Source organism: Protopterus annectens, chromosome 4.part1, assembly GCF_019279795.1.
Source record: "Protopterus annectens isolate FY-2018-M chromosome 4.part1, PAN1.0, whole genome shotgun sequence".
NCBI lineage: Eukaryota > Metazoa > Chordata > Ceratodontiformes > Protopteridae > Protopterus > Protopterus annectens.
The window spans coordinates 3299006-3324550 of record NC_056734.1 but is presented as its reverse complement, the minus strand read 5'-3'; the positions used below and the strand labels follow the sequence as shown (position 1 = coordinate 3324550).

Sequence of the window (25545 nt, the reverse complement as noted above, 5' to 3'; positions counted from 1 at the left end):
AATAGGGGACACCAGAAGATGTTTGAAGTTCTGTAACTCTTTACCCTTCTCTTGAAGGGACTTGAGAAGCTCAGCAGAACCTTGCCCAAAAAGGGCCTTATTGTCTAAGGGTGCATCCAGTAGTTTAGTCTGAACATCTATGGGGAGGGGCTGTAGCCGTACCCAGGAGTAATGTCAAAGCACTGACCCAAAAGCAGTAGCTTTGGATGAAGCTTCCACAGCATCATAGCTGCACTTAAGAGTGCCTGGTCACTTGGGATGCTGTGGAAAGAAGTGAATTTAGTTGTGATCGGGTAGGGGAATCCTGAACCTCAGAAAGAAGGGTAGAGGCTTTTGAAATGGTATCAAGTACATACCTAGCCATGTGGGCTTGGTAGTTCAGGGTCCTAATGGCCAGAGTGGAGGAGGTATATACCTTTTTTCCTGTCCATAAATATTTTTATCAGTTGAATAAACAGCAGTAGAAGGTAGTTGTCTGAATGTCTTATCTGCAGAAACAGCTATAACAGCTGGGTCTGCAGGAGGGTTCTTGTAAAGAAACTGTGCGTCTTGGGGGACCCTGTAAAATCGATCAGGTCATTTAGCTGCTGGGGGTTGGGAGTCAGGAGACTGAGAAGCAGCTAGGAAAGCATCCTGAAAAGCAGGCAGTAAGGGATGCACAACTGAGGGAGATGGTTGCTCCATTTGCAAAAGGTCAAAGTACCTTTTCTTGGGAGTCTGAAACCTCAGAGGCCTGCCACTTAAAATGCCCCCTCATGAGGGAGATAGTATCCCCAAAGCTGAATTTGTCTCCTGGGGATTCAGGAGAAATAGAGTCCTCCTCTTCTGGAGTAATGAATTCCTTGAGGGATTCAATTTGTATTTCATAGCAGAAGGACTCCTCAGAGATGAGTAATCTTCCTCAGACACATGGGTTGGTTGAGAAGTGAGAGTAGGGGGAAGTTGCTCTGATTGTAATGGCTGAAAGGCCTTAAACAGGCTTTGAGAGAAGGATCTCTAGCCAGGCATCTGTGGGGGTTCAGAATGCTTGGATTTTTGTTTGCTTATCAAGGGGGTTGTAGTAACAGTCAAAAGAGAAGGAGACGTCGGCCTAGCATGAATAGGAGGAGCAGGGGGTTCCGAGAATGCAAGCCGTGGTTCCCCTCCTCCAGACTCTGACGGCTGAATTATCTCAGCGGACGTACCTTTGTATCCTGCACCCCGGCTTCCATTAAGGTTCCTAGGCCTGCTTTGGTAACCGTTGTCTGAACGGACTCCGGGTCTTCAAATCGCCTCTAGAGCCTGTTCGGACGCCTGAGGTGCAACCTGGGATTCGGGCCTAACTTTTTTCACCTTCTTCCAAGGCGGCTCGCCGGAAGGGCCTACTCCTCCCCTCAATGCCTAACACCAAGCATCTGAGTCTTTGGTTCTCAAGATAAAGATTCAAAGCCGCTAATCGCCTATGTAGGGTCTTTGGGACGTACGACTTACAAATCGAAAAGGATGTGTGTGGTCGTGGGCCTCGCTTAGACAAAAAACACACTTATCGTGTGTGTCCTTATGAGGAATTTGTCTCCCACAAGCACACTTTCCTTTCCTAGTTGACATGCAAGTCTAAACAGTAAACAAAATAAGCAAGAAAAGCCCACCAGGCACTTATCTGTAACGGTCAAAAGTGGTCATCTGGTCTTTAATGATCTGGAATTCGGCCATCTGAAGTGGAACTGGTAAACAGGCATCCAATGATCACTGCGGCAGAAACATTCTGTTGAGGGTACGTGCAGACATCACTTTTATACGTAACTTCGGTTTATGGCCCTGGTAACAGACTTCACACGTACCCTGCTGGACTAAGACTTTGGTATATTGGCTGGACGGTGGCGCTGCAAGCAGCAAACTCCCTACTGTTATGAATACTGCAATATCAGAATAGAAGGACATAAGAAGTTATGTACTCAGCATAATATTCCATCTGTGTAGTCTATTTTCATTCTCTCAACTAATGGGCCAGATTCGACCTTTGGATCTGACTCGGTCACTTTCTAAAGATTTTAGAATTCTAATATAGAGCTCCTCTCTTACCCATAATGCCCCTGACCACTACAAAACCTCAGATAGACTTTGCTGCTACTATATAAATTACATTGTATAATAGTAGAATAAAGCTTTGACAGGAAAGTTATAGCTGAAAGATCAAGAACTCAAAAGCAGGAACCATGGTTCCTAAAAAGAAGTTATCTACTCACCATAACGTTCCATCTGAGTAGGTAACTTCATTTGTCAGCAACCTGCGAGTATCGGATCCGTCCTGGATCCGAGCCGGCAGCTTACCAAGCTAGTGATCTGAGCTCCAAGCTCCTCCCCCCTACCCACAATACCCTGCTACCTCCCTCTAGTCTTCAGATCGAGTTTGCCCAATTATCAAACAACATCCAGACAAACAATACCTGAATATCCTAACCTGATGCATAACAGAAGTAAAACATTCTATCATTCAGGTAATGAAAAAACAGGTTAGGGGGAAGGAGGGGGGGGGTCGGTTGCTGACAAATGAAGTTACCTACGCAGATGGAACATCATGGTGAGTACATAACTTCTTTATCTGAAGTAGTTAACTTCATTTGATCAGCAACCTGTGGGACATAGTCCCCAGCTACCAAAAAACTTGGGAGGTCCTCAAGGAAGAATATTCTGGAGCACTGCAGAGCCAAAGGCTGCCCTCCCTCTGGATATCAGATCTAGTTTATAGTGCGAAATGAAGGTATGAGAAGAAGTTCAAGTGGCCGCAGAACAGATGTCATCTAAGGGAACTCTTGACCAAAACGTGGCATAAGTAGCCATAGAATGGGTAGAGTGAGCATGAACCCCCAAGGGCTCCGGCCGACCAGAAATTTTGTACGTAAGCAAGATGCAGTGGGATATCACCTTCGTAACTGGTTTACCCAAGGATGGCTTAGCAAACGAAATGAAAAGCTGCTCCGACTTGCGAGAGGCAGCTGTCCTGTGCAAGTAAAAGTGCAATTGTCTATGCACATCTAACGAATGCAATCTGTACTCCCCTTTGTTCTGATAGTTGGGGAAGAAAACAGGCAAATTAATGGATTAGTTGATATTAGCCTCGGAAGCCACTTTAGGTAAGAAGGAAGGATTAGTCCTGAGAAATACCCTGTCCTTATGGAAGACCAGATACGGGGGGTTTAGTACAAAGGGCCTGAAGTTCAGATACCCTTCTAGCTGAGGTAATAGCAATTAAGAAGGCAGTTTTCCAAGATAAGAACTTTAAGTCAACAGCAGCTGCAGGCTCAAAAGGTGGACCAGTTAGAGCCTGAAGAACTAACGTTAGGTCCCACTGGTCTTAGTGGAAGCCCAAGATTGTCCCCGATGTGGAAGTAGGAAATGGCTGCCATCTGAACCTTCACAGTAGAAGAACTGGCGCCTTGATGGAAAATGTGAGACAGAAATTCAAGTACTGCTGGAATGGGAGACGTAAAAGGGTCCAAATCCCTATGTCGGGCCCAGATGGAAAACGTTTCCATTTACTGTTGTAGACCTTCCTGGTAGAAGGCTTATGCGCTGCCACCAGGATGGATTTAACAGGGGACGAGATACCGGGTGTCCTAGCCACTAACGGAACTGGATCAACCAAGCCATGAGCTTGAGGTCGTCCAGATTTGGAGTTTCCAATCCCGAAGGATGAGAAATCAGATCTGGAACGGGATCCAAGGAGGAGCTATGAGGCGAGACCGTAGGTACAGGAACCAGGTTTAACAAGGCCAGAATGGGGCTATGAGGATCAGCTTGCTCCCGAACTGACAAGCTTTCTGCAGGAATTTTGTCATTAACGGGAGAGGAGGATAAGCATAAAGAAGACTGGATGGCCAAGCATGAACTAGAGCGTCTCTGGGGTTCTCCCCCGGCAGGGGAATTAGAGCGAAAAACTCGCTGCACTTTGCGTTCGAAGGCGATACGAAGAGATTGCAGCAAGGCTTACCCCATCTGCGGAAGATCTGTTTCGCTAAGGGGTTCTGAGTCCACTCGTAAGGCAAGAGGATAGTTCGACTCAGCTTGTCCGCTAGAATGTTGGACCGACCCGGAATGTGCATTGCCAGCAGAAAACGGTTGGTGGATATCGCCCACTCCCAAACTCTCATGGCCTCTTGACAAAGAGGGTAAGACCTGGTCCCCCCTGTTTGCTGACGTACCAAACCACCGACATGTTGTCTGTCTGAATTGCAATAGTCCCCAGAGGAAGAAGGGCATGGAGAGCCTGCAACGCTAGAAGCACCGCCCTCATCTCCAGAACACTGATATGCAGAACGGTCACTATTGGAGTCTACGTGCCTTGGACAGTTCTACCCATGCAATGCCCACCCCCCACCCCAGGCGAGAAGCATCCATGGTCAACGTGGCTTGGGGTTGAGGCATCAAAAATGATCGCCCTTCCCGAAGATCTCGGGAATGGAGCCATCAAAGTAGGAAGTCCCTGCAAACTCTGCTGAGGGGAATCGGGGAGTCCAACGGATGTCGAAGGATGGACCACTGGACATGTAAGGTCCATTGAAGAACCCTCATGTTCAAGCAGGCTAGTGGCGAAAGGTTGATAACAGCTGCCATGGACCCTAGGGCTAATTCCACTGGTGGGGCCGGAGATTGTAGAAGTGCTAATACTTGGAGAGTTAAGGTGCGGAGTCTGTCTGCTGTCAAAAAAGCCTTGGACTGAAGTGTGACTGTTCTGGCCACTATGAAATCCAGGACCTGAACAGGGAGAAGGGATGATTTTTTGTAATTTATGGTGATCCCCAACTGACGGGCCAAGAGAAGGAAGCAATCCCTGGCTGAGCATAGTAGATGTCTGATGGAGGTGGCGAGGAGCCAGTCGTCCAGGTACGAAAAGACCTGTATTCCCTGAAGTCTCAGGTGGGCCGCTACAACTGCCATGACCTTGGTGAACACCCTGGGGGCTGTGTTGAGGCCAAAAGGGAGGACCCTGAACTGATAATGACTGGCCCCCAGTCGAAAGCAGAAAAACCTCCTGGATCGCCTGTCCATGAGAATGTGGTAGTACGCATCCTTGAGGTCTATGGAGCACATCCAGTCATTCTCCTGCAGGTGGGGGAGAACAGATTTAAGAGTGACCATCCGAATTTCTCCTTGGCAATGATCAGGTTCAAAGCTGACAGGTGGAGAATTGGTCTTAAGTCCCCAGTCTTTTTTGGCACCAAAAAGAACCTAGAGTAATTGCCCGACCCGGACTGTCCTGGGGGGACATGCTGGATGGCCTTTTTTCTTAGCAGCTCCATTATTTCTGAAGCCACCGCCTCCATCTGACTGGGTGGAACATCGGGGAGGCGCCTCAACAGAGGGGGAAAATTTATGAAGGGGATAGAGTAACCTCTGGATATTATTCGGAGCACCCAGTGATCTGTAGTGATGGACTCCCAATCTGCTAGATGTTCTGAGAAATGCCCCCCGACTGCCTCCAGAGAGGAGCAGTCTGGCAACCCCTCAGGGCTGCTGCGCGGGTCGGTCGGAGAAAGGTTCCCTCGACCCGAAATTCTTCGGCCCCCTCCCTCTGCCTCTGGGCCGGCATCCACCTTGTCCTCCCCTGCCCCTGAAGGACAAAGGGTCCGGAGCGGGACGGGACTGCTGAGACTTCCGGTTCCAGGAAAAGGACCTTTGAGGAGCCGAGAAGCAGATTCCGACAGCAGACAGCGTCTTCCCGTCTTTCTCGTTCTGGAGCAGCGTATCGCGGACAGTCTTGCCAAACAGCGTAGAACTGTCAAAGGGAGTGTTCGTGAAGGACGCCTTGAAGCGCCGGAAAGTCGCAAAGTCGGAGCCAGGCATGACGCTGTAAGGCGATACCTGCTCCACTGGCTCTAGCCGTCCCCTCCGTGGCATGGGAGAGAAGCTGCATAGAAGTGTTGGATATCGATTTTAGAGTGGCCATGCGAGCCGAGAAAGTTAGTTTGTCCTCGGCTGCCATGGACTCCAGGGGAGACCCAGCGTACTCTTTTATAAGATCCCGCTGAAGCCTAATCACGTGTGCCAAGTAATTCAGCGCCCTTATGGAAAAGGTGGCTAAAGCAAACATCCGCTTTCCGATGCAATCCATCGTCCAAGACTCCTTGTCGGGAGGATAGACCGAGGAACTTTCCTGCGCCAGTTCCTTCTTGGTGGCAGCCGCCACCACCATGGCATCTTTACTCCACGCTGGCTTGTCTGTGGGGGTGGGCTAAGGATTTTGTCTGGTCTCCTAGGAACTGGCTCCACAGAGTCCGGCTCCTTCCATGCCCTGGTAGTAATTAGGTCTACCAGGGCATCGGCCGAAGGGGACACCCAAGAGGTAGACGGGCCTGCGTCAAACGCCTCCAGAAACACAGACTCATCCGAGGAAGGCTTCTGGGCTGACCACCCCCCTCAAATGCGCATCTCCATAATGTCTCCAAGGAGATGTCCTCGGGGGATGACCTGGGGGAACCTTCCCCTTCCTCCAAGTCGGTGTCTTCCGTGAGGGACTCGGGGGAGTCCAAGTGCCTCCTTTTACACTTTCGTTTGTGAGGGACCTCCTCGGCGGGACTGTCCGAGGAGGGCTCACCAACGGGGTCATGCTCGTCTGCAGGAACTAGCTGGGGCATAGACGCAGGCTGTCCTTGGGGCCGGATGATAGAAGACAGGCCCATCTGCGAGGGAATGGCAGGTGGATCAGTAGCACGAACCGGGGACTTTGAACCCTTCGAGAGCACTCTCTCCATCACGTCGAAAGCCGAAGGTGAACCACTCTCCCTGGGATCAGAGAGCAGACCCCCTCGGATACGACGTGTGGACCGGCACCGGAGTGATTGGACCTAAAAGGTAAGTGTGTTCCGACTGCATCGGAGCCGAAGACACACTTACCCCTGTGGATCTGAAGCTCTGCTCTCAGCCCTGAGAGCTCGGATCCGAAAAAGGACCCGATAAACTCGAGGGAAAGGCCGGCAAAGTAGCGATTACTATTGGTGCCGACGCCCCGACTCCGACAGCTCTGAAACCCGATAATGGAGAAGGAGCAATGGGGGCAAATAAAGGGGGCTGAGCTCCCCCCGGAGGGGGGGAGGCAAGAGCACTCCCATCTGCATCTGGGCCTGACGGAAGCAACGCATCATCCGATCCATGTCTGTGTTGGAAAGACTCCTCGTAGACCTAGAAGAGGTCGCCGAGGCCGTCCGGGAAGGCCGCATGGACGACCTCGAAGGTGACCGGGACTCCTCCTCCGGCTCCGGAGAGAAACGTGGGGAACGGAGCTGTGGGGGAGGACCCGGGGACCTTTAAGGGGGAACAGAGCTGCTTAGCCGGCGGGGCCGAAGGGGCTGAGTCAGCCCGCCGCTTGCAACTCTTATGCCTTTCTCTGTCTCTCTCTTTCTCCCTCTCTCTATGCCTCTTCTCTTTTTTAGCAGAGTCCCTCTCTCCCTGGTATACAGTGGGAGGTAGAGTCCCAGCCAGTGGAGGAGGAACTGATGGCTGAACAGCAGCAGCCACGACTAGCGCCACTGAGGGAGAGGAGGAAGAAGTAGAATCCACGGATAAGAGACCCGCTAGGATTAACTTGTTCCTCCTGTCTCTCAAAGCCCGGGGGTTAAAGGCAGCACAAATCTGGCAGTCTGATGTTACATGTGCGACCCCCAGGCAAAGAACGCACTGAGTGTGGCCATCGGCTGGGGACAGCTTATGACCACACTCAGAGCATTTGGGAAAAATGGCCTTAGGGCCTTCGGCCATGACAAACACAAGCACACTCCCCAACACACAGATAAGGGGAAGGGGAATACACTAAAATTAAATTAAACTAATTTAAACTAAATTAAACTACCCAAGGGATCTAAAACGCACACACACACACTTAAACTGCAATTTAAGGTGAAAATTTAGAGTAATTCCTACACTTTCTCTTACCTAATAGCCAAGAGCTCATCAGTCGTGCTTATAGAAGCTGCGGCAAACGAGATCTGGGGACTGGCAGGGTATTATGGGTAAGGGGGAAGAGCTTGGAGCTCAGATCTCTAGCTTGGTAAGCTGCCGGCTTGGATCCAGGACGGATCCGATACCCACAGGCTGCTGATCAAATGAAGTTAACTACTTCAGATCAACACTTCTATTAAGTCTCTCCCAAGAGAAGAAAGACAGGGAGAAAGGGGGAGTTGAGGAAGAATGAAACTGGACAACACAGATGGAACTTTATGGCGAGTATATAACTTCTTTATTTGATGTCATTTTTATTTGTTCTTTACCCAATGGAACTGAGTCCTCAGCTACAGTAACCTTGGGTGGCCCTCGTAGAAGGATATTCCAGGGCAACACAGAAGCAAAAGCAGCTCTATTCCTGGAAATGATATCTAATTTGCAATGCGCAATAAAGGTACAGCTATTTGATTGGGAGGCAGCTGAACAAATATCATCAATAGAGGCTTTACACCAAAAAGTTGCTGAAGTAGACACTGCACTGACCTGGCTGGGTGTGCTTTCAATTGTCTAGGTAATGCAATACCTTTTGAAGAGTAGACATAGGTGATGCAATCTGTTATCCATTTGGCTTGAGTAGTCGTAAGAGACTAGACTAGCCTTCCCAATCTTAAATTGGTAAAAGAAAGAAATAGTTGATCAGATTTTCTGAATGTTTCTGTTCTATCCAGGTAGAAACACAGTTGTCTATGTACATCAAGATGAAGGATGTATTCTCCCTTATCTTCAAAATTAGGGAAGAAAACTGGTAAATTGATGACCTGACACACTATTTTCAGAGGCAACTTTTGGTAAAAAGGAAGGACTTGCACACAAGATAACTATATCTTTGTGAAAAATCAAAATACGGTGGTTTGGAAGATTGTGCTTGTAGTTCCGATACTTGTCTGGCAGAAGTTATACCTACCAAAAACCCAGTTTTCCAAGAAAGAAATTTGAGCTCCTTGATGGATGGTTCAAAAGGGGAGTGCACTAAAGCTTGTAAAACCATGGTGAGATTCCAAGATGGAGTGGGGTCCTTTACTGGAGGTCTAAGCAAGAAGATACCCCTACGAAATACTTTACACAATTTAGATGCTGTTAAAGAGGAAACATTATCCCCTATAATAGCAGGAAAAACTCCATCTTGAAAAACTGAGGCAAGGAAATCCAGTACTGCTTGGATGGGAGCAGCGAAGGGATCGAATTGTTTCTGATGAGCCTAAATAGTGAATTGTTTACATTTACTCTTGTAGGTTTTTCTAGCAGAAGGTTTATGGGAAGTTATCAACATTTTTTGAACTGGAGAAAAAAGCTTGGAATGTCTAGCCATCACTGGAAATGGAGAAACTAAGCAGTCAGTTTGAGGCCTACAAGACCTGGGTGAATCTGTCCTGATGGGTGAGATAGGCAGTCTGGATTGGGATCTAGAGTCCAAGGAAGACGTATTAGGCGAGACCAAAATAAGGGGAACCACACCTGCCAGGGCCACAAGGGAGCACATTCTTGTTTTTTCACAGCAACGGACCTGCTGCATTTGTTGTTGGAGGGGGGAAACAAAAAGGTCACAGCAAGGTTGACTCCCACTTGTGGAAAATCATGTTTTCCATGGAATTGTTTGAGAGACCACTTGTGAGGCATGAGGATGATTCTGCTGAGCCCGTCTGCTAGAATTTTGGACTTCCCCAGTATATGCATTGCTACTAGGAAACGGATGGAAGAGATCATCCACTGCCAAACCCTCTATGCTTCTAGATGAAGGGGGTAAAGATCTGGTTCCCCCGTTTGTTGATGTATAACACTATTGACTTGTTGTCCATTTGTACGGCAGTAGTCCCTAGAGAGAGAAAGCTCTGAAATGCTTGCAACACTAGAAACACCACTCTCATCTCCAGAATGTTGATATCCAAACTTGTCTCGTGTTGACCATGTGCCTTGGACCATCCATACCAAGTAATGCTCCCCCGCACTGATTGGGAGGTGCCCGTGGTCAATGTGGTGCTGGGGGGAGGAAGTAAAAATGGAAACCCTCGCTCAATTTCTTCTGAGTGGACTTATAAAAGAAGAGAAATTCTGCACACTCAAGACCATTTTATGGGGTGACTCATGGAATAATGATGAAAGGACCACTGCACCGCTAGAGTCCATTGGAGGACTCTGATGTGTAAGCAAGTTGTGGGAATCAAAGTTACAGTGGAAGCCATCAAACCCAACGCTTTGAGGATCAATCTTACTGGAGGTGTTGGGAGTGGCAAGAAAGTACAGTTGTGTACACTTACATAAAAGTAGATGTTCACTGTTGCAGTTATCATCTGTGGGTTATCCTTGTTGTGGTAGACCTCGGCCGGCCCGAATACCAGAGTCAATGATTTTCTGCATCGTCTGCTATTGCTTGCTGCCTGATGTCAGGATGTCAGTGCTATAAAGGAAGGCAGCCGACACCATTACATCAGTTTTTCTTGCCCTAACCAGTTAGAGGCCCAAGTAAATATGGTAAAGGTGGCCAAAAGCCACCATAAGAAACTTATGTCTTCCTAAAGAATGAAGATACATGAGGGAAGGAGGGTGGGAAACCAGGACTGCAACAGTAAATACACTCGAACATCGACATCTATGGTAAGTGTACACAACTGTACTATGTTCTTTGTGTTTCCCTGTTGTAGTCATCACCTGTGGGAGGATTCCCAAAGCTGAGGAGAAGGGTGGTAGGGTTAGTAAGAGACCTAGAAATGGTCAGCGTGCCCTGCAGAACTGCAGAGGCAAACCCTGCCCTAGCCTTAGAAAATAGAGGTAGGTGGCTGGTAAAGGTATGGACAGAAGTCCAGGTGGCAGCTCCCAGGATGTCCCTGGTGGGAGCTCCTCTGAGGAATGCTGTGGAAGTGGAGGCTGCCCTAGTGGAATGGGTTTGGATAGACTGGTGGGGGGGGGGGTTCCCATGCAATCTATAGCAGAAATGGATACAGTGCGATATCCATTTGGAAATGGTTTGTTTGGAAATGGGCTTCCCCTCTGCCCCTGGGGCAAAGCTGACAAGTAGTTGGTCTGTTTTCCTGAAGGGTTTAGTACGGTCCAGATAGTATATGCACTGTCTGTGCGCATCTAGTGTGTGCAGAATTATTTCCCCCTTGTTTTGAGGGTTAGGAAAGAAGGTGGGTAGATGTATGACCTGGTTGAGAGTTACTTCAGATACCACCTTGGGCATAAAGGAGGGATTAGTCCTCAAGGAGACCTTGTCTGCATGGAAGATGATGAAGGGCTCAATGGCCATCAGTGCCTGAAGTCCTGAAACCCTTCTGGCTGAGGTGATAGCTAGGAGAAAAGCAGTCTTCCAGGAGAGGCATCTTAGCTCTGGTAAAGCAGCAGGTTCAAAGGGCGGTAAAGTTAGTTTTTCCAAAACATAATTCAGGTCCCAGGCTGGAGTGAGTGGCCTTCTGGGAGGCCTGATATTAGAAACCCTCTGAGGAACTGTTTAATCAAAGGATGGGAGAACAGGGGCTGTTCTGTATCAAAATGAGCCGAAACTGCTGAGGCATGGATTTTAATAGAAGAGAAGGAGAGGCCACTATTAAGTAGCTCCACTAGGTAGTCCAGGATAAGACGGATAGAAGGTTGTGAGGAACTGCACACTCTGGACTGGCTCCAGGAGCAGAATCTTTTCCATTTTCCTGTGTAGGATTTTCCGGTGCTGGGCCTTCTGGTCTCTGTGATAATGTCTAGGACCAGTTTAACAAGAGTCCCTTTGTTTACCTTTAGAGTATTAGCCATGCTGATAGTTTGAGAGTCTGCAAGTCTGGGTGCAGCACCCCCCCCCACCCGAGTTGAGGTCTGACATCAGGTGAAGCTGCCTGGGAGGCTATAAGGTCAGGCAGTGCAGTAAGTGGTACCAATGTTGCCTGGACCAATCTGGAGCAATGAGGATGGCCTTTGGTCTCTCCTCCCTTATTTTGATCAGTAGCTTGGGAATAAGAGGCAGAGGAGGGAATGTATACACAGAGAGGGTGCTTCAGGGGAAGGTCAAGGCATCCACCTACCACGCTAGGTGGTGATACTCCCTGGTACAGACTTTTTTCAGCTGATGGTTGAGGTGGGAAGCAAACAGATCCACCTCCGGAATCCCCCACGCCTGAGTGATTTGTAAGAAGATTTTTCTGTGGAGCTGCAATTTTTGGGGGTCCAATAAGTTTCTGCTTAAGTGGTCTGCCAGGGTGTTGTTGATCCCTGGGAGGTAATGGGCTACCAAGTGTAGCCCCATGGAAGAGGCTGTCAGCCAGAGGATCATGGCTAGCCTGCACATACGGTAAGATTGGGTCCCTCCCCGTTTGTTGATGTACCACATTACTGTGGTGTTGTCTGTTTTGATAAGGAGAACCCCTGGCTTGAGATGGAGTTTGAAGGATGTCAGAGCCTTTTGCACTGCCATCATTTCCTTCTGGTTGATGTGTAAGGAAAGGTGCTGGGCATCCAAAAGACACTGGGTGCACTTGCCTTCTAAGTGAGTGCCCCAAGCTTTATCTGAGGCGTCAGTGGTAATAGTCTCCTTCACCCACTGCCCAACCAGGCAAAGTACAGTTGTGTACACTTACCATAAATGTAGATGCTAGAGTGTATTCACTGTTGCAGTCATTACATATGGGTAATCCTGCTGGCAGGTTGCCCTCAGTTGGCCTGAATTCCAAAGTCCTGGGTCCTGCTTCGGCTGCTGTCACCCCTTCCCTGACGTCAGGTTGTCAGGGGTATAACAGATGCGGTCGACGCCATTTTCTTTAGTTTTTCTTGCCCCAGATGTCAGGTGCCCCCTAAAAGGGTAGCCAAAATATATATATATATATATATATATATATATATATATATATATATATATATATATATATATATCATCTACAAGCAAATTCATCTACAAGCAAATACACCACATAGGCTGTAGTAATCAGCCCGGACTGCAACAGTGAATACACTCCAACATCTACATTTATGGTAACTGTACACAACTGTACTATGTTCTTCGTGTTTCACTGTTGCAGTCATTAAATTTGGGTAGAGTCCCAAAGCTATGGATGGGAGGCTGGAGCTAAACAGCATTATGAGCGGCTACGAGGCCCTGTAGAACTGCAGTGGCAAATCCTGCCCTGCATTTAGAGTAGAGTGGAAGATGATAGTGCTTTGTAAAGGTGTGCACTGAACTCCAAGTAGCAGCCTCTAAAATGTCCTGGGTTGGTACTCCCCTAAGAAAGGCTGCTGAAGTGGCTGCAGCTCTGGTTGAATGTGGCCTAATGCCCTTAGGCACTGGCTTGCCATACCTAGCCAAAGACCGTCATGAACCAAAACATGGAGGGTCCAAACCCAGACAATCTGCTGTGTGCCAAGATCATGGCCTCCTGGTCAATCTCCACGGGCAAAAGCTGCAGATAATGGCATGACCAAATGTGAGAAGGTGAAGATGATCAGTTGAGATGAGATCATAGAAAATTCTCCCAGTCTGTTCATTCCATGAATTGCAGCTAAGGGTGCTCCATGGCACTACCACTAACAAGTAAATTCCTCACCAAGACCATCAGAAAGCTATCTATTCATACAAGAGAACACAGTTCTCTTTTCCTGAAAGGCATCCACCACTATTTTTAACAAATTTATGAATACCCTGGGAGTAAGAGAAAAACCACACCACTCTGTACTGAAAGTGGTGCCCACTCAGTGCATTAACAGAACTTTCTTTGTGGATTCCAGAGTGATGTGGTAGAAGGTACACATCATGTCTAACACCATCATCCAGACGTCATGTGAAGCAGGGATAGGACAGTTTGAAGAGTAACCTGGAACTCGACATAACACGTGTGCTCAGTGAAGCCACTGAGGTTCAGAAAGGATAAAGCCTTCTTTCTTTTAGAAACCAAGAGAAGAGAATTTTCCATCACTATGAAAATGGAACCTCCATGGTTCCTTTGAAGTGCAGAATCTGGGCCTCTCCCAGTAGCACTGTGAAGATATCTTCATCTCTAATCAAAACCCTTTTGGGGGATCTAATGTCTCTACAACATAGAAATCTGAGACCACATCAGAAATCCAGTGGGATTTTGTTAGCCTCCAAACCTAGAACAAACTTAGAGAACTAATACTCCACTGACACTCCTACAAGTTAGGCAGTATTACGACTTTGCAGCCAGTGGAGCTGTACTTCTGGGGTGCACTGTCAGCACAAACATGCTGCTTGGCAGCTACAAGGAGTCTTTTTTAGACTTGCCTAGGCTTAGATGAAAAAGAAGGGAAGCATCACGAGAAGTCTGACGGTCCTCCATCACAGAGGGTGCCCATTTACCCTTTAAAAGATCACCTACCAAGAGTTGTGAAGGCTAGCTGAAAAGAACCACTCTCCATGTATGGGGGCTTGTCCATGATGAACTACCTGAGCTCATCCTTAAGGTACACGTCCCTCAGCTACTCCATTCCATTCAGGTACATGCTTGAACCTAATGCATATCTTCAACATCAGCACAGTCAAAACTGAAACAAGCCACATGACTGTCCACTGTAGAGATCACAAACAGAACCTTATGTAGCTCCTCAACCCAAACCACAGGAGGCCTGAAAGCTTTCCTGGTGCCTGATCCACTAAAGGACAACTGGAGCCTAGACATAGACTTTGTGAAAGGCTCTAACAGACAAAACGGCATAGAAGACTCTTGTTCACCCAGTCCAATATTCTACTTGTCTCTAGCTTGGTCAGCTGTTGCTTCATATTGTATGTGCTTCCACTTCAAGAAGGCATTTTCAAGAAGTTTACCATAGCACTCATGTGCAAGACGTCAACTATGTGTCTCCTTTCCTCAGGAACAAATGCCAACCCTTAATTCTCATAAAAGTAATATAATGTGAACTAGAAGTGATAAACAGCTAAGGATTAGTCACCAAGACTATGGCGATGACCATGCATGTAAACAATGCCCTATTGCTCCTAGACATGACCCTTATAAGGATGTGGTGGAAATAATCTGGAGTTTGTGACTAGACTAGGTGAAATCCTTAGTAAGCCAATGTTATTCAGAGACCAGATAGCAACATCTGCAAAATATAAACTTTATATCTGAGGAACAACTCCCACAGTAAGTAACCAATTCCAAATGAAGACGTTACAATTGTCATTCAATCTCTAATCTCCTTACACTAAGACTGATGCAATGCTTTCACCAAGGACTCCCTGCCAATGACCCTGAAAGGAATGCTGTGTGCTCAAAACTCTACAATCAGGAATACGACAGGAAACTCCACAATGTCTATACAACTTCCCTGCACTATGGAGTCTGCAATGACTGACGGCACTTATTAGGCTGATGCATAATGTTTTAGACCTTGCATACTTAGCTCTACATGATATGGATTCTGCTCATCTCAGAGAGATGCTAGTTCTAAACCAGCAGACTAACTTTTCTGGTGTCAGTGGTTCCCACGATGCATACAGAACCTTTCGTCATACAGACTTTTTCTTAACCGACACAACTCCAGTGGTGCTTACTACCTTGGGCAGCTGTAGGAATGCACTGCTGTGGGCAGTTTTAAGTAGTCCTTGAAGGCTCACTTTTTTCACAAAGTTTATCTTCTTTGTCTTTAATTTCTCCAAGTCTTTTGGGTTTTTAGAACCATGATGGGAAACTGATCCCATTACCTTCTAAATGGTTAGATAATAAATATCAGACTACCATTTTTAAAACTTTGGTATTTTATGTCTAGTCATTGACTACCTTAATGTGTTTGTACCTGGGAGCACTTGAGCTAATGAGGTGAGTAATGTATCTCTGTTGCGAAAGTGGACAATGATTGCTTGCCGATTTAAAAAAGGAACGCAACAAAATGATTTAAACTGAAAAAAGTAAAGCTTTTGCTTGGCTCCCTCATTCAAAAGTATTATAACACATTTTGAGTTATTTAATCGCAGTAACGAATGCCACAAATGCAGTATTATGAATATACACATGGTTTCTATGTGCTACTTGTGGTTTGTGATTGCTCTAGATAAAACACTCATGTGGCCCACTAAAGTACAGCTCTAGGCCTGAAGCAAAAAGTACAGTTTTGTACCTGCCATAAATGTAGATGTTCGAGTGTTCACCCTGCTGCAGTCATCACACTTGGGTTATCCTGCCGTCAGGCGGTCCCGCAGTCGGCCAGAGTTCCAAAGTCTTGGTCCGGCGTCGGTTGCTGTCGCTTCTTCCCTGACGTCAGTGCAGCAGGGGTATATAAGAGGCATCAGACGCCATTTTCTTCAGTTTTTCTTGCCCCAGATGTCAGGTGCCCCCCAGTAGGTGGTCACTACCTATTGCCAATAAAACATGTAATGAAATTACAAAGCATACCTTCAGCTACAAGCAAATACACCACAAAGGTTGTATCAGATAGAAAGGTTCAGCTAGGTCAGAGGGGATGGAGGAGAGGGTAACCTGGACTGTAGCAGGGTGAACACTCGAACATCTACATTTATGGTAGGTACAAAACTGCACTATGTTCATCGTGTTACCCTGCTGCAGTCATCACACTTGGGTTGAATCCCAAAGCTAAGGATGGGCGGTGGAGTTAAACAGGGTTAGAAGAAGCTAGTAGGCAAAGCCAGCTCTAGTCTTAGAATATAGAGGTAAGTGATAGTGTTTGGTGAAGGTGTGCACTGAACTCCAAGTTGCAGCTTCCAGAATATCCTTGGTTGGCACCCCACTGAGAAAGGCTACTGATGTAGCTGTAGCCCTGGTGGAGTGGGACCTAATGCTTGCAGGTACCGGTTTCCCATGATGTGTGTAGCAGAAACGTATGCAATGTCCTATCCATTTTGAAATGGTCTGTTTTAAGATAGCTTTTCCTTGTGATCCTGCAGCATAGGCTACAAAGAGCTGGTCAAATTTTCTGAAAGCCTTAGTTTTATCCAAGTAGTAATGTAATTGCCTGTGATTGGCCAAACAGTGCAGGAGTCTTTCTCCTTTGTTCTGGGGGTTTGGAAAAAAGGTGGGTAAATGAATGGTTTGGTTTAGGGCCACACTGGATATCACCTTTGGCATAAAGGAAGGGTTAGTTCGTAGAGAGACTCTGTCTTGATGAAAAATTAGGAAAGGCTCCACCGCCATTAGTGCCTGTAGCTCTGAGACTCTTCTAGCTGAAGTTATTGCTAGCAGCAGGGCAGTTTTCCATGAAAAAAACTTTAAATCGGCTGAAAAAGCTGCTTCAAAGGGCGGCCATGTAAGCTTTTCCAGAACAAAGTTGAGGTCCCAAGTAGGTGTTAGTGCTCTCCTGGGCGGTCTTATGTTCTTAGCCCCTCCGAGGTACTGTCTTAGGAGTGGATGTAAAAATAAAGGAGGATCCGTGTTGTAATGAGCTGAAATTGCTGAGGCGTGGATCTTAACAGATGAAAAGGAAAGTCCTTTGTGCAACATCTCAGTTAAATATTGCAGAATCTGAGGAATGTTTGGATCAAGGGGATTTTGGTCTTTAGCCTGGTTCCAGGCGCAAAATCTTTTCCATTTGTCTGAATAGGCTTTCCTGGTGCTGGGCCTCCTGGCCTCCAGGATGACATCCATAACAGTTTTGGATAGAGGTGCTGGCTGGTTGTTTAGGTAATTTGCCATGCAGCCATGTTTAAAGTCTTGAGCTGGCTGTGTAGAGAGTCTGATTGTCCCGCTTGGTGAGCAGGTGAGGAATTTGTGGTAAAATCCATGGTGGGCCATGTTCCTTAGAAATGGATACCAGTGCTGGCGTGGCCAGTCTGGTGCAATGAGTATCATTTGTGGCCTCTCTAATCTGACTTTCAGCAGCACCTTTGCTAGAAGAGGCAGTGGAGGAAAGGCATACACTATTAATGTTTTCCAGCTGAATGAGAGGGCATCCACTTTCCAAACTTGTGGGTGGAATGTCCTTGTGCAAAATTTTTGAAGTTGGTATTTTTTGGGGGCTGGCAAACAGATCTATGTCTGGGCGTCCCCATTTTTGAGTTATCATTGCAAATACTTGTGGATCTAGTTTCCACTCGTGGGGATCCATGATGTTTCGGATTAGGTCATCTGCCAATGTGTTTTTCTTTCCTGGCAGGAACTGTGCTTGTAGTTTAACTTGGTAAGGCAGTGCTGTGTTCCACAAGGTCATTGCTTGCCTGCATAGAGGGTAGGAATGTGTGCCCCCCTTGCTTGTTTATGTACCACATTACTGTGGTATTGTCCGTCTTTATTATTAGTTGTCCTGGGTGTAAGAGGTCCTTAAAAGCTGTTAGGGCATTCTGTACAGCTAGCATTTCTTTTTGATTGATATGCAGATGTCTTTGATCTGTAGTCCATTTGCCCTGAATGCACTGTCCTGCCATGTGTGCTCCCCAGGCATAGTCCGATGCATCTGTTGTCATAGTTTGACTGGCTGTGGGTAAGGTGAAAGGCTGACCCTTGTTGAGGTGACATGCTTGTACCCAGCATAGAAACTCCTGTTGTAGGCAGGGAATGAGTGGTATCATTGTTTCCAAGCTGTGGCTGTGTTGAGTCCATACGCTTTTCAAGTACCATTGTAATTTCCTCATATGCAGTTTTGCAAATGGTATTAGTAGTATGCAAGATGCCATGAATCCCAAGGCCTGCAAAATTTTTCTTGCAGGGAGTTGGGTCTTTGTTGCCATTATTTTGAAGTATTGAGTCAGCTGTTGTTGCTTGTCTGGCGTGAGATAAGCCGTTGTATTCAAGCTGGCACCCAGGAATATTATGTTCTGTGAGGGCACTAGTTTTGATTTCTTTTCATTTACTGTGTACCCTAGGCAACTTAAAAGGTGTTTGACAAACGCCAGATGCTTTAAAAGAATGTCCTTGCTTTCTGCTTGAATAAGGCAGTCGTCCAGGTATGGGTATATTTGAATTCCTCTTTGTCTGCAGTATGCAATTACTGGTGCCAGGCATTTTGTGAAGACCCTGGGTGCAGTAGATAAGCCAAAGGGCAGTGCAGAGAATTGATAATGGGTTGAACCTGCAATGAAGCGGAGGTATCTTCTGCAATTTTGTCTGATAGGGACATGCAGGTATGCCTTCTTGAGATCCAGCGTTACTAGCCAAGCCTTCTTGCCCAGCATGGGAAGAAGCTGCTGCAGTGTTAGCATCTTGAATTTTGGTACTTACAGATAGGTGTTCAGAATTGAAAGATCCAGAATGGGTCTCCATGCTTTGTCCTTTCTGGAGACTAGAAAGAGTCTTGAGTAAAATCCTTGTCCTTGCTCCTGTGTAGGTACCTGTTGAATGGCTCTCATGTCCATGAGAGCTATAATTTGTTTTTGTGCCTCTGCCCATTGATTTGGTGGCAGGTTTGGCATTCCTTTTATCCTCGGCAAAGTGTGAAAGTGGAATCTGTATCATTGTGAGACAATGTTTAGGACCCATTTGTCTTTTGTGATGATGTGCCAGTTGTCTGCAAAAAGTGCTAATTTTCCTCCCAAGGGAGCTGCCAAGAGAGATTGGCTTGGTAGTTTGAGGGTTAAGCCATTGTATTTGTCTTCTACTAGCTTGGGGCCTGTCTTCTCCTTTCTGGGTAGCGACACCACATTGGCGAGGTTTGTAAGGGCCTTGTAACTGACCTCTGCCCCTTGGGCGTCTGTATTTGCCCCTCTGTGATCTGTCAGAAGCTGGAAATGAGTGGGTTGTACCTGTAAAAAATTCTTGACCGTCTGCATAGACTTTGCCTTATCCTCCATTTTCTTTAAAACCTCTTCTGCTTTGACACCAAATAAGACATCCTGCTGTAAAGGTGCATCCAATAATTTTGCTTTAACATGATCAGGTAGGGTTTGTTCTTTTAACCAAGCATGTCTACGTATGACAGACCCAGTAACATATGCTCTACAGGAAGCTTCCAATGAATCAAATCCACATTGTAAAGTATGTTTGCCCACCTGTTCAGCTGCATGCAACAGATCCTGCATTTCCTTGAATTCAGACTGTTCAAAATGTGTGCTCATTTTGTGCTTTAATTGAGACATTAGGAATTGCTGATATTTCAGCATGTGAAACTGACAATTTAATGCTCTCATAGCCAGAGTAGCTGAGGTGTATACCTTCTTTCCCCATCTATCTAGGGCTCTGGAATCCCTTTCAGAGGGTACAGGATTTTTAGCCATAGAAGCTTTAGCCCCTTTGGGACCCTGGGAACTTGTTTCTGGGTCAGCAACAGGTCTTTTATAAAGGAATTTGTGTGAGTCAGGTACTCTGTAGTATCCGTCTGGTTTGGCTACAGCAGGAGGTAGAGAGTCAGGATTTAGACTAGACTCTAAGTAAACTTCATCCACAATGTCTAAAACTGGAAGGATAGCAAGTGGTCTCTGCTGGGGTAGTAAAAGGAATTCTCGGAGCCTTTTCTTAGAATCAGAGTAGTCCTGGCCTTCCCAGTGGAGTAGTCTTCAGGGGGGGGGATGCTGAGGGAATAGAGTCTTCAGCATCAGTCTTCATAAGGGGGAAAAGAGTAATCCTGTTCCTCAGAGGAATCTGAGAAAACTGAAACCTGGTCAGAGGAAGCACAATCCTCCTCTTGTCTTGGCCTTTTATCTGGAGGGGGATGGGAATCCCTGATTAGGGTAATCAAATCTTCAGCCATCTTAAGCATCTGTTTCTTAGGCATGGGGCTTTGAACTGGAGACTGATGTACAGTCTTTTTTGGTTTTAATGGAGTTTTAAGCTTAGCATAAGATTTAATGGTGAGTGTAGTCGGTCTGAAGACAACTTCTGCAACCGAAGGTGTTTCTACTGCACTGGGATCTCCTTCTGCTCCAGTGTCGGAAGGGCCTAATGAAGATGGCTGCGACGGCCTAGTACACTCCGTTTGAGAATCCGAAGCTGTCTGGGGTTCCAATTCTGTGGTCATCAGGGGCTGCGTAGGCACCTCAATGAAAACCGGAGAACCGGCGACAGGCCCAGCAGAGGCCTCTGAGTCTGGCTTGGTTCGAGGCTGCCTGTCCTTATCTTTGCGTTTTTTATGCATGCCAGTCGTCGGCTGCTCAGACGGCATGATATAATTAAATTTCCAACCAAAGTAATGTCGTGCGAAGTCAAAACAGCGTTTGATAGTTCGTTTATTAAACGTAGCACAAAACCGACAACCTGTGACGTCGTGGTCTGGGCCTAGGCAAGGAATACAATAAGAATGGAAGTCCTTATGAGGTATTTGCTTCCCACAAGAAATGCAATTGTTAACTTTTTCTGACATCAGACTGAGGCAAGAAAAGGTTCCCCAATGGGGTACTTAGCTTTATTGAAGACTTCGGACTGAAATTTGATTCGGAAATCTCAGGTGTCGGCTGACCGGCACTTGCGAACTGCTTCTGCTTCGGGCACCGCGCGGCAAGAAAGACTGAAGAAAATGGTATCGGATGCCTCTTGTATACCCCTGCCGCACTGACATCAGGGAAGAAGTGGCAGCAACCGACGCCGGACCACGACTTTGGAACTCTGGCCGACTGCGGGACCGCCTGATGGCAGGTTAACCCAAGTGTGATGACTGCAGCAGGGTAACGCAATGAACATCATGATCAATGCTGAAGTTGAGAGGAGTTAATTTGAAATAAGCTACAGCAAAACCGATTTGAATAATCATACTGAAAGATGTATGAACTGATGGACTTTGCAAGTCTATACCCCTCTTTTGTAGGAGTGGCAGAGCTCAGCTGTTAACTCATACACTGCAGCTTCTTTCACCTTGGCAAGACTAAACTGTCCAGAATGAGGATGAATTTACACCGAATACAAAGCACAGTGGCTACAACAGCACATATGGTACAGCTACCTCCAAAGAATGTATTATTGTAACTCAATAAAAAGTTAGAAATTGATGACACTAATTAGACCTGCTTGGGACATGATTTGTTCAGATGGGATTCATGTCACTAAACAGATTGCTGCTTAAACAAATGCCAAAACTCCAAATTAAACTCAATGAAACCCTTTCCATTGAATTTCTAAGTCTTTTTTTTTTTTTTTTTTGCAGGGCCCAAGCTCCCTTACAACTCCTGCACACTCAGATTTGTATAACTACTCAGAGGCTGCATAACAGTGGAGAAAAGTGAAAGGTTGTATAACAAAGGAGGAAAGTGAAAACTTCACCATCATGCAAAGTGGTTTCAGCAAGCTGCCTCTGTCATAACAGTATTTGCTGAAACAGCAGGTGAACCCTTGTTACATTCCCATTCAAATGTGGCATTTGCTGATCCTATTTCACAGCAGAGCGTAAACACTTACTGAAATACACTCCAGGCTGACCTAATACTTCATCTTTTCCCATATTTGAGATGGCAGAAGAGTTTAGCTGTCAGCAAGCTTCTTTCACCATGACATTGCTAAAGTCAACAAATTTTTACCTCAAGTACAAAGCACAGTAGACAATACATCTGATGCATATGCCTCCAAATATGAGTGACTGTGACTCCATTAAGAATAAGTAAGAAACTGCTGATGGCTTTTAATTTGTATAAGAATGGCTATGACATGCTTTATTCAGATTAACCACTTACTGTGCCTACTCAACAACAGCTGAACACATGCAGAGTACCATCCATCACTGATGTTAAATCATAGTGAATATACAACTAAATGATAACCCATATTACCAGTGACAATGGGGAAAACAGAATATAACAACATGCTACAATAAAACAAAAGTAAGCAAAAAGAGGTTTCCTTTACACAAATATGACACTTTCATAATTACTTCTGCAACAAGTCCTACACGTAGATGCAATGAAGTTGTTCCACAATAGTTATTCTGCAGTACATCCATACAATATACATGCTGTAATCTGGATCACTGCTTACCTATAACATTATGGAGTCTTTGTATCAAGGGGAACCTGGCACTTTCTCTGCAACTCTTAAGTTCCTCAGTAAGATATAAATAAAAGAAACATGACAGGCCAGGTACTCAACTATAAGAATCAAACTGGAAGAGAAGGTCATGAAGAAAAAGCTTCAATCATACGAATTTACTTCACCACATAGTGTTACCAGAGAGTTTGCCTTGAACTACATTATCAATTCATTCTATTTTATATACACAGTATATTAAATAAATTACTTGGGAGACAGACATTACCTTGCACACTGGAACAATTTCAACAGAAAAGGTACTTTTGTAATTATAAGTGTTGCTGTGAACATCATGAGAGATCAGACGCTGTGAGGCTTTGCATCTGAAAGTAGAGGCAAAGAACATGAGTCATAAAATGCAAATACATATGTGAAGCAACTTTATTAACTTACTACACTAGCAAGAAGGCAGCAAACAGTGTTGCTCTGTGTGCCTACAAATTTGAACAAATGAGCAGCTGCACAAAAGGTAAGGATTTCATGACTAGATGGCTCAATAAATTGTTTGTTTCTATCAGTTGTTCTTTGCCGTGGATGCTCTAATTTAAATTCTGAGTTCCCCACTCACCAAGTGAATACCGCTGACTTTACCCAAACTGTGGAAATAATTTAAATGTTTCTACTCTCTGATTTACTTGAAAGATTACCACCATATTACATATGGATACTTTTCACAATTTCTTTTATTACTAACTTCAAAACTGGTTATCAACATATGTTTTTTACTACTGAAAAATCAAAGTGACTGCTGTCAACCTGCACACAGTCGAAAAGCAGTTTTCAAATGGGCAGAACACCAACTCAAAATACATCGACTACACTACAGCGAATACGTACTGTAGTTTGAGTATCTGAGTTCGGCACTGTGCACGGAGATAGAGGTTCAGTGAGGAACAGGGAATTAACCGGTTTCTTCAATGTAGCATGCTCTCAGAGTTGGTATATATAATTTGCAGGGGGTGTGGGGGTGCAGGGGGGGGGGCTTGCCCACCTGGAAATACCATTGGCTATGGAATGTAAGGTATATGGTAAGCTGCACAGCAAGGGTGACGGACGTCACCTCCTGCTATGTCAAATACATTGAACTTCGAGTGTTAATGTATTCAGTTTCAACCAGGCCGGATTTTCGCTGCTCCAGATTCCACATTTCGGACTGACCATGTGACTGGTCGATGTATGCAGTTTCAATATTTCAATAGTAAACTCTCTTTATATATATATATATATATATATATATATATATATATATATATATATATATATATAAAAATAAATAAATATACCTATATTATATACGGATGCATAATATATCATCAGCCCCACCTCATTTTCTACAATGGGGTCTGGGAATCATGTTAACTTTCGCCATCTCTCTCAATGCAATGCCACACTCATGCCTTCTTTGACACTCATGCCAGACTGTCGCAGATCTTCTTTCACACAATCCATCCACCTCTGCTGGACATCCTCGTTTCCTCTTACCTTCTCTTCCTGTCTGTTCCAAATCTTCACCAGATTGTCTTCTGCTTTCCTGCATGTGTCCAAACCACTGCAATCTGCACTCTTTGATCTTTTCTGCAACTGCAGCTAGTTTGGCTTGTGCTCTTATGTCCTCTTTTCTTCATCTGCTCCACACGGTACATCTTACCACCCTTCTCAGGCACTTAATTTCCATCACCTCTAGCTTTTTCAGCTGTTCTGCCCCTACTGCCCAGGTTTCTGTACTATACAGTAGTAATGGTCGCACCACTGTTTTGTACACCTTACTTTTCAACTTCTTTAGCATTCTTCTGTCATAAGATTACACCTGACACTCTATGCCAGTTGGCTGCAGCCCCTCTGGTTCTAGCTTTGTCCTCTTCATTCAGACTTCTCTTCTCCTCAACCACCTATCCTAGACACCTGAAGGTATTTTATCTATTCCACTACCTTCCCTTCTATCTCACATCTCAGCTTCTTCTGATTTTCCTAGTTTGCTGCCAGTACCACTGTCTTATCTGTGCTTAATTTCATCCCATGTGCCTTCAGTTTTGCATTCTTTTGCTCTATACTTTGCTGGAGTTCATGGTCAGAGTCTGCCTGCAATGCCACATCATCTGCATACAGCAGCTTTGTTGATCTGTCCCTTCCAACCTGTTTGCTAATGTAATCCATCATCAGTATGAATAGCAGTGAGCTCAGATCTGAACTCGTGTACACTCACGTCCACTGGAAACCGCTCTGTGAGGCTGAACACTGTTCATACTTGAGTGACTTAATTCTTGTACATAGCCTGCACTAATTCTACCAATGTTTCAGGGATGTAGAGCAACTACAGTACTGCCCAGATCAGCTTTCTTGGGACCTTGTCATATGCTTTCTCCAACTCTAGGAATGCACAGTTGGACTCCTTTCTCATCTCTAGCTTCTTCTCAACTATCTGTCTCACTGTAAACATTGGGTCAGTTGTGCTGCATCTTGATCTGAATCTGAACTGCCCATCTTACATTCTACTACTCTGCATATCTGTTTATCAGTCATCCTCTAGAACTTTCATACAATGTGATAGGAGTTTGATTCCTCTGTACTGCCCACAGTTGTGGATGCCCCCTTTGTTCTTGTATACTGGCACGAGTATGCTTATTCTCCAGTCGTCCGGGACATGCCTTTCTCTCTACACTGCTGCGAGTACCCTCAGAAGCCATTTCTTCCAGATCTCACCCAGCATCTTTATTATATGTGCTGTGAACTCATCTGAGCTTGCTGC

At 45.7% G+C, this 25545-nt stretch overlaps 1 protein-coding gene across 1 annotated transcript in view; it reads right to left on the bottom strand.

Moving 5' to 3' along the window:
• NMD3 (NMD3 ribosome export adaptor) overlaps window positions 1-25545 on the bottom strand; it is a 761058-nt gene that overhangs the window by 369081 nt on the left and 366432 nt on the right. Inside the window, exon 9 of the mRNA XM_044069978.1 lies at window positions 23026-23122. Within this exon, the coding sequence (XP_043925913.1) occupies window positions 23026-23122 (97 nt within the window). The remainder of the gene's footprint in view (window positions 1-23025; window positions 23123-25545) is intronic.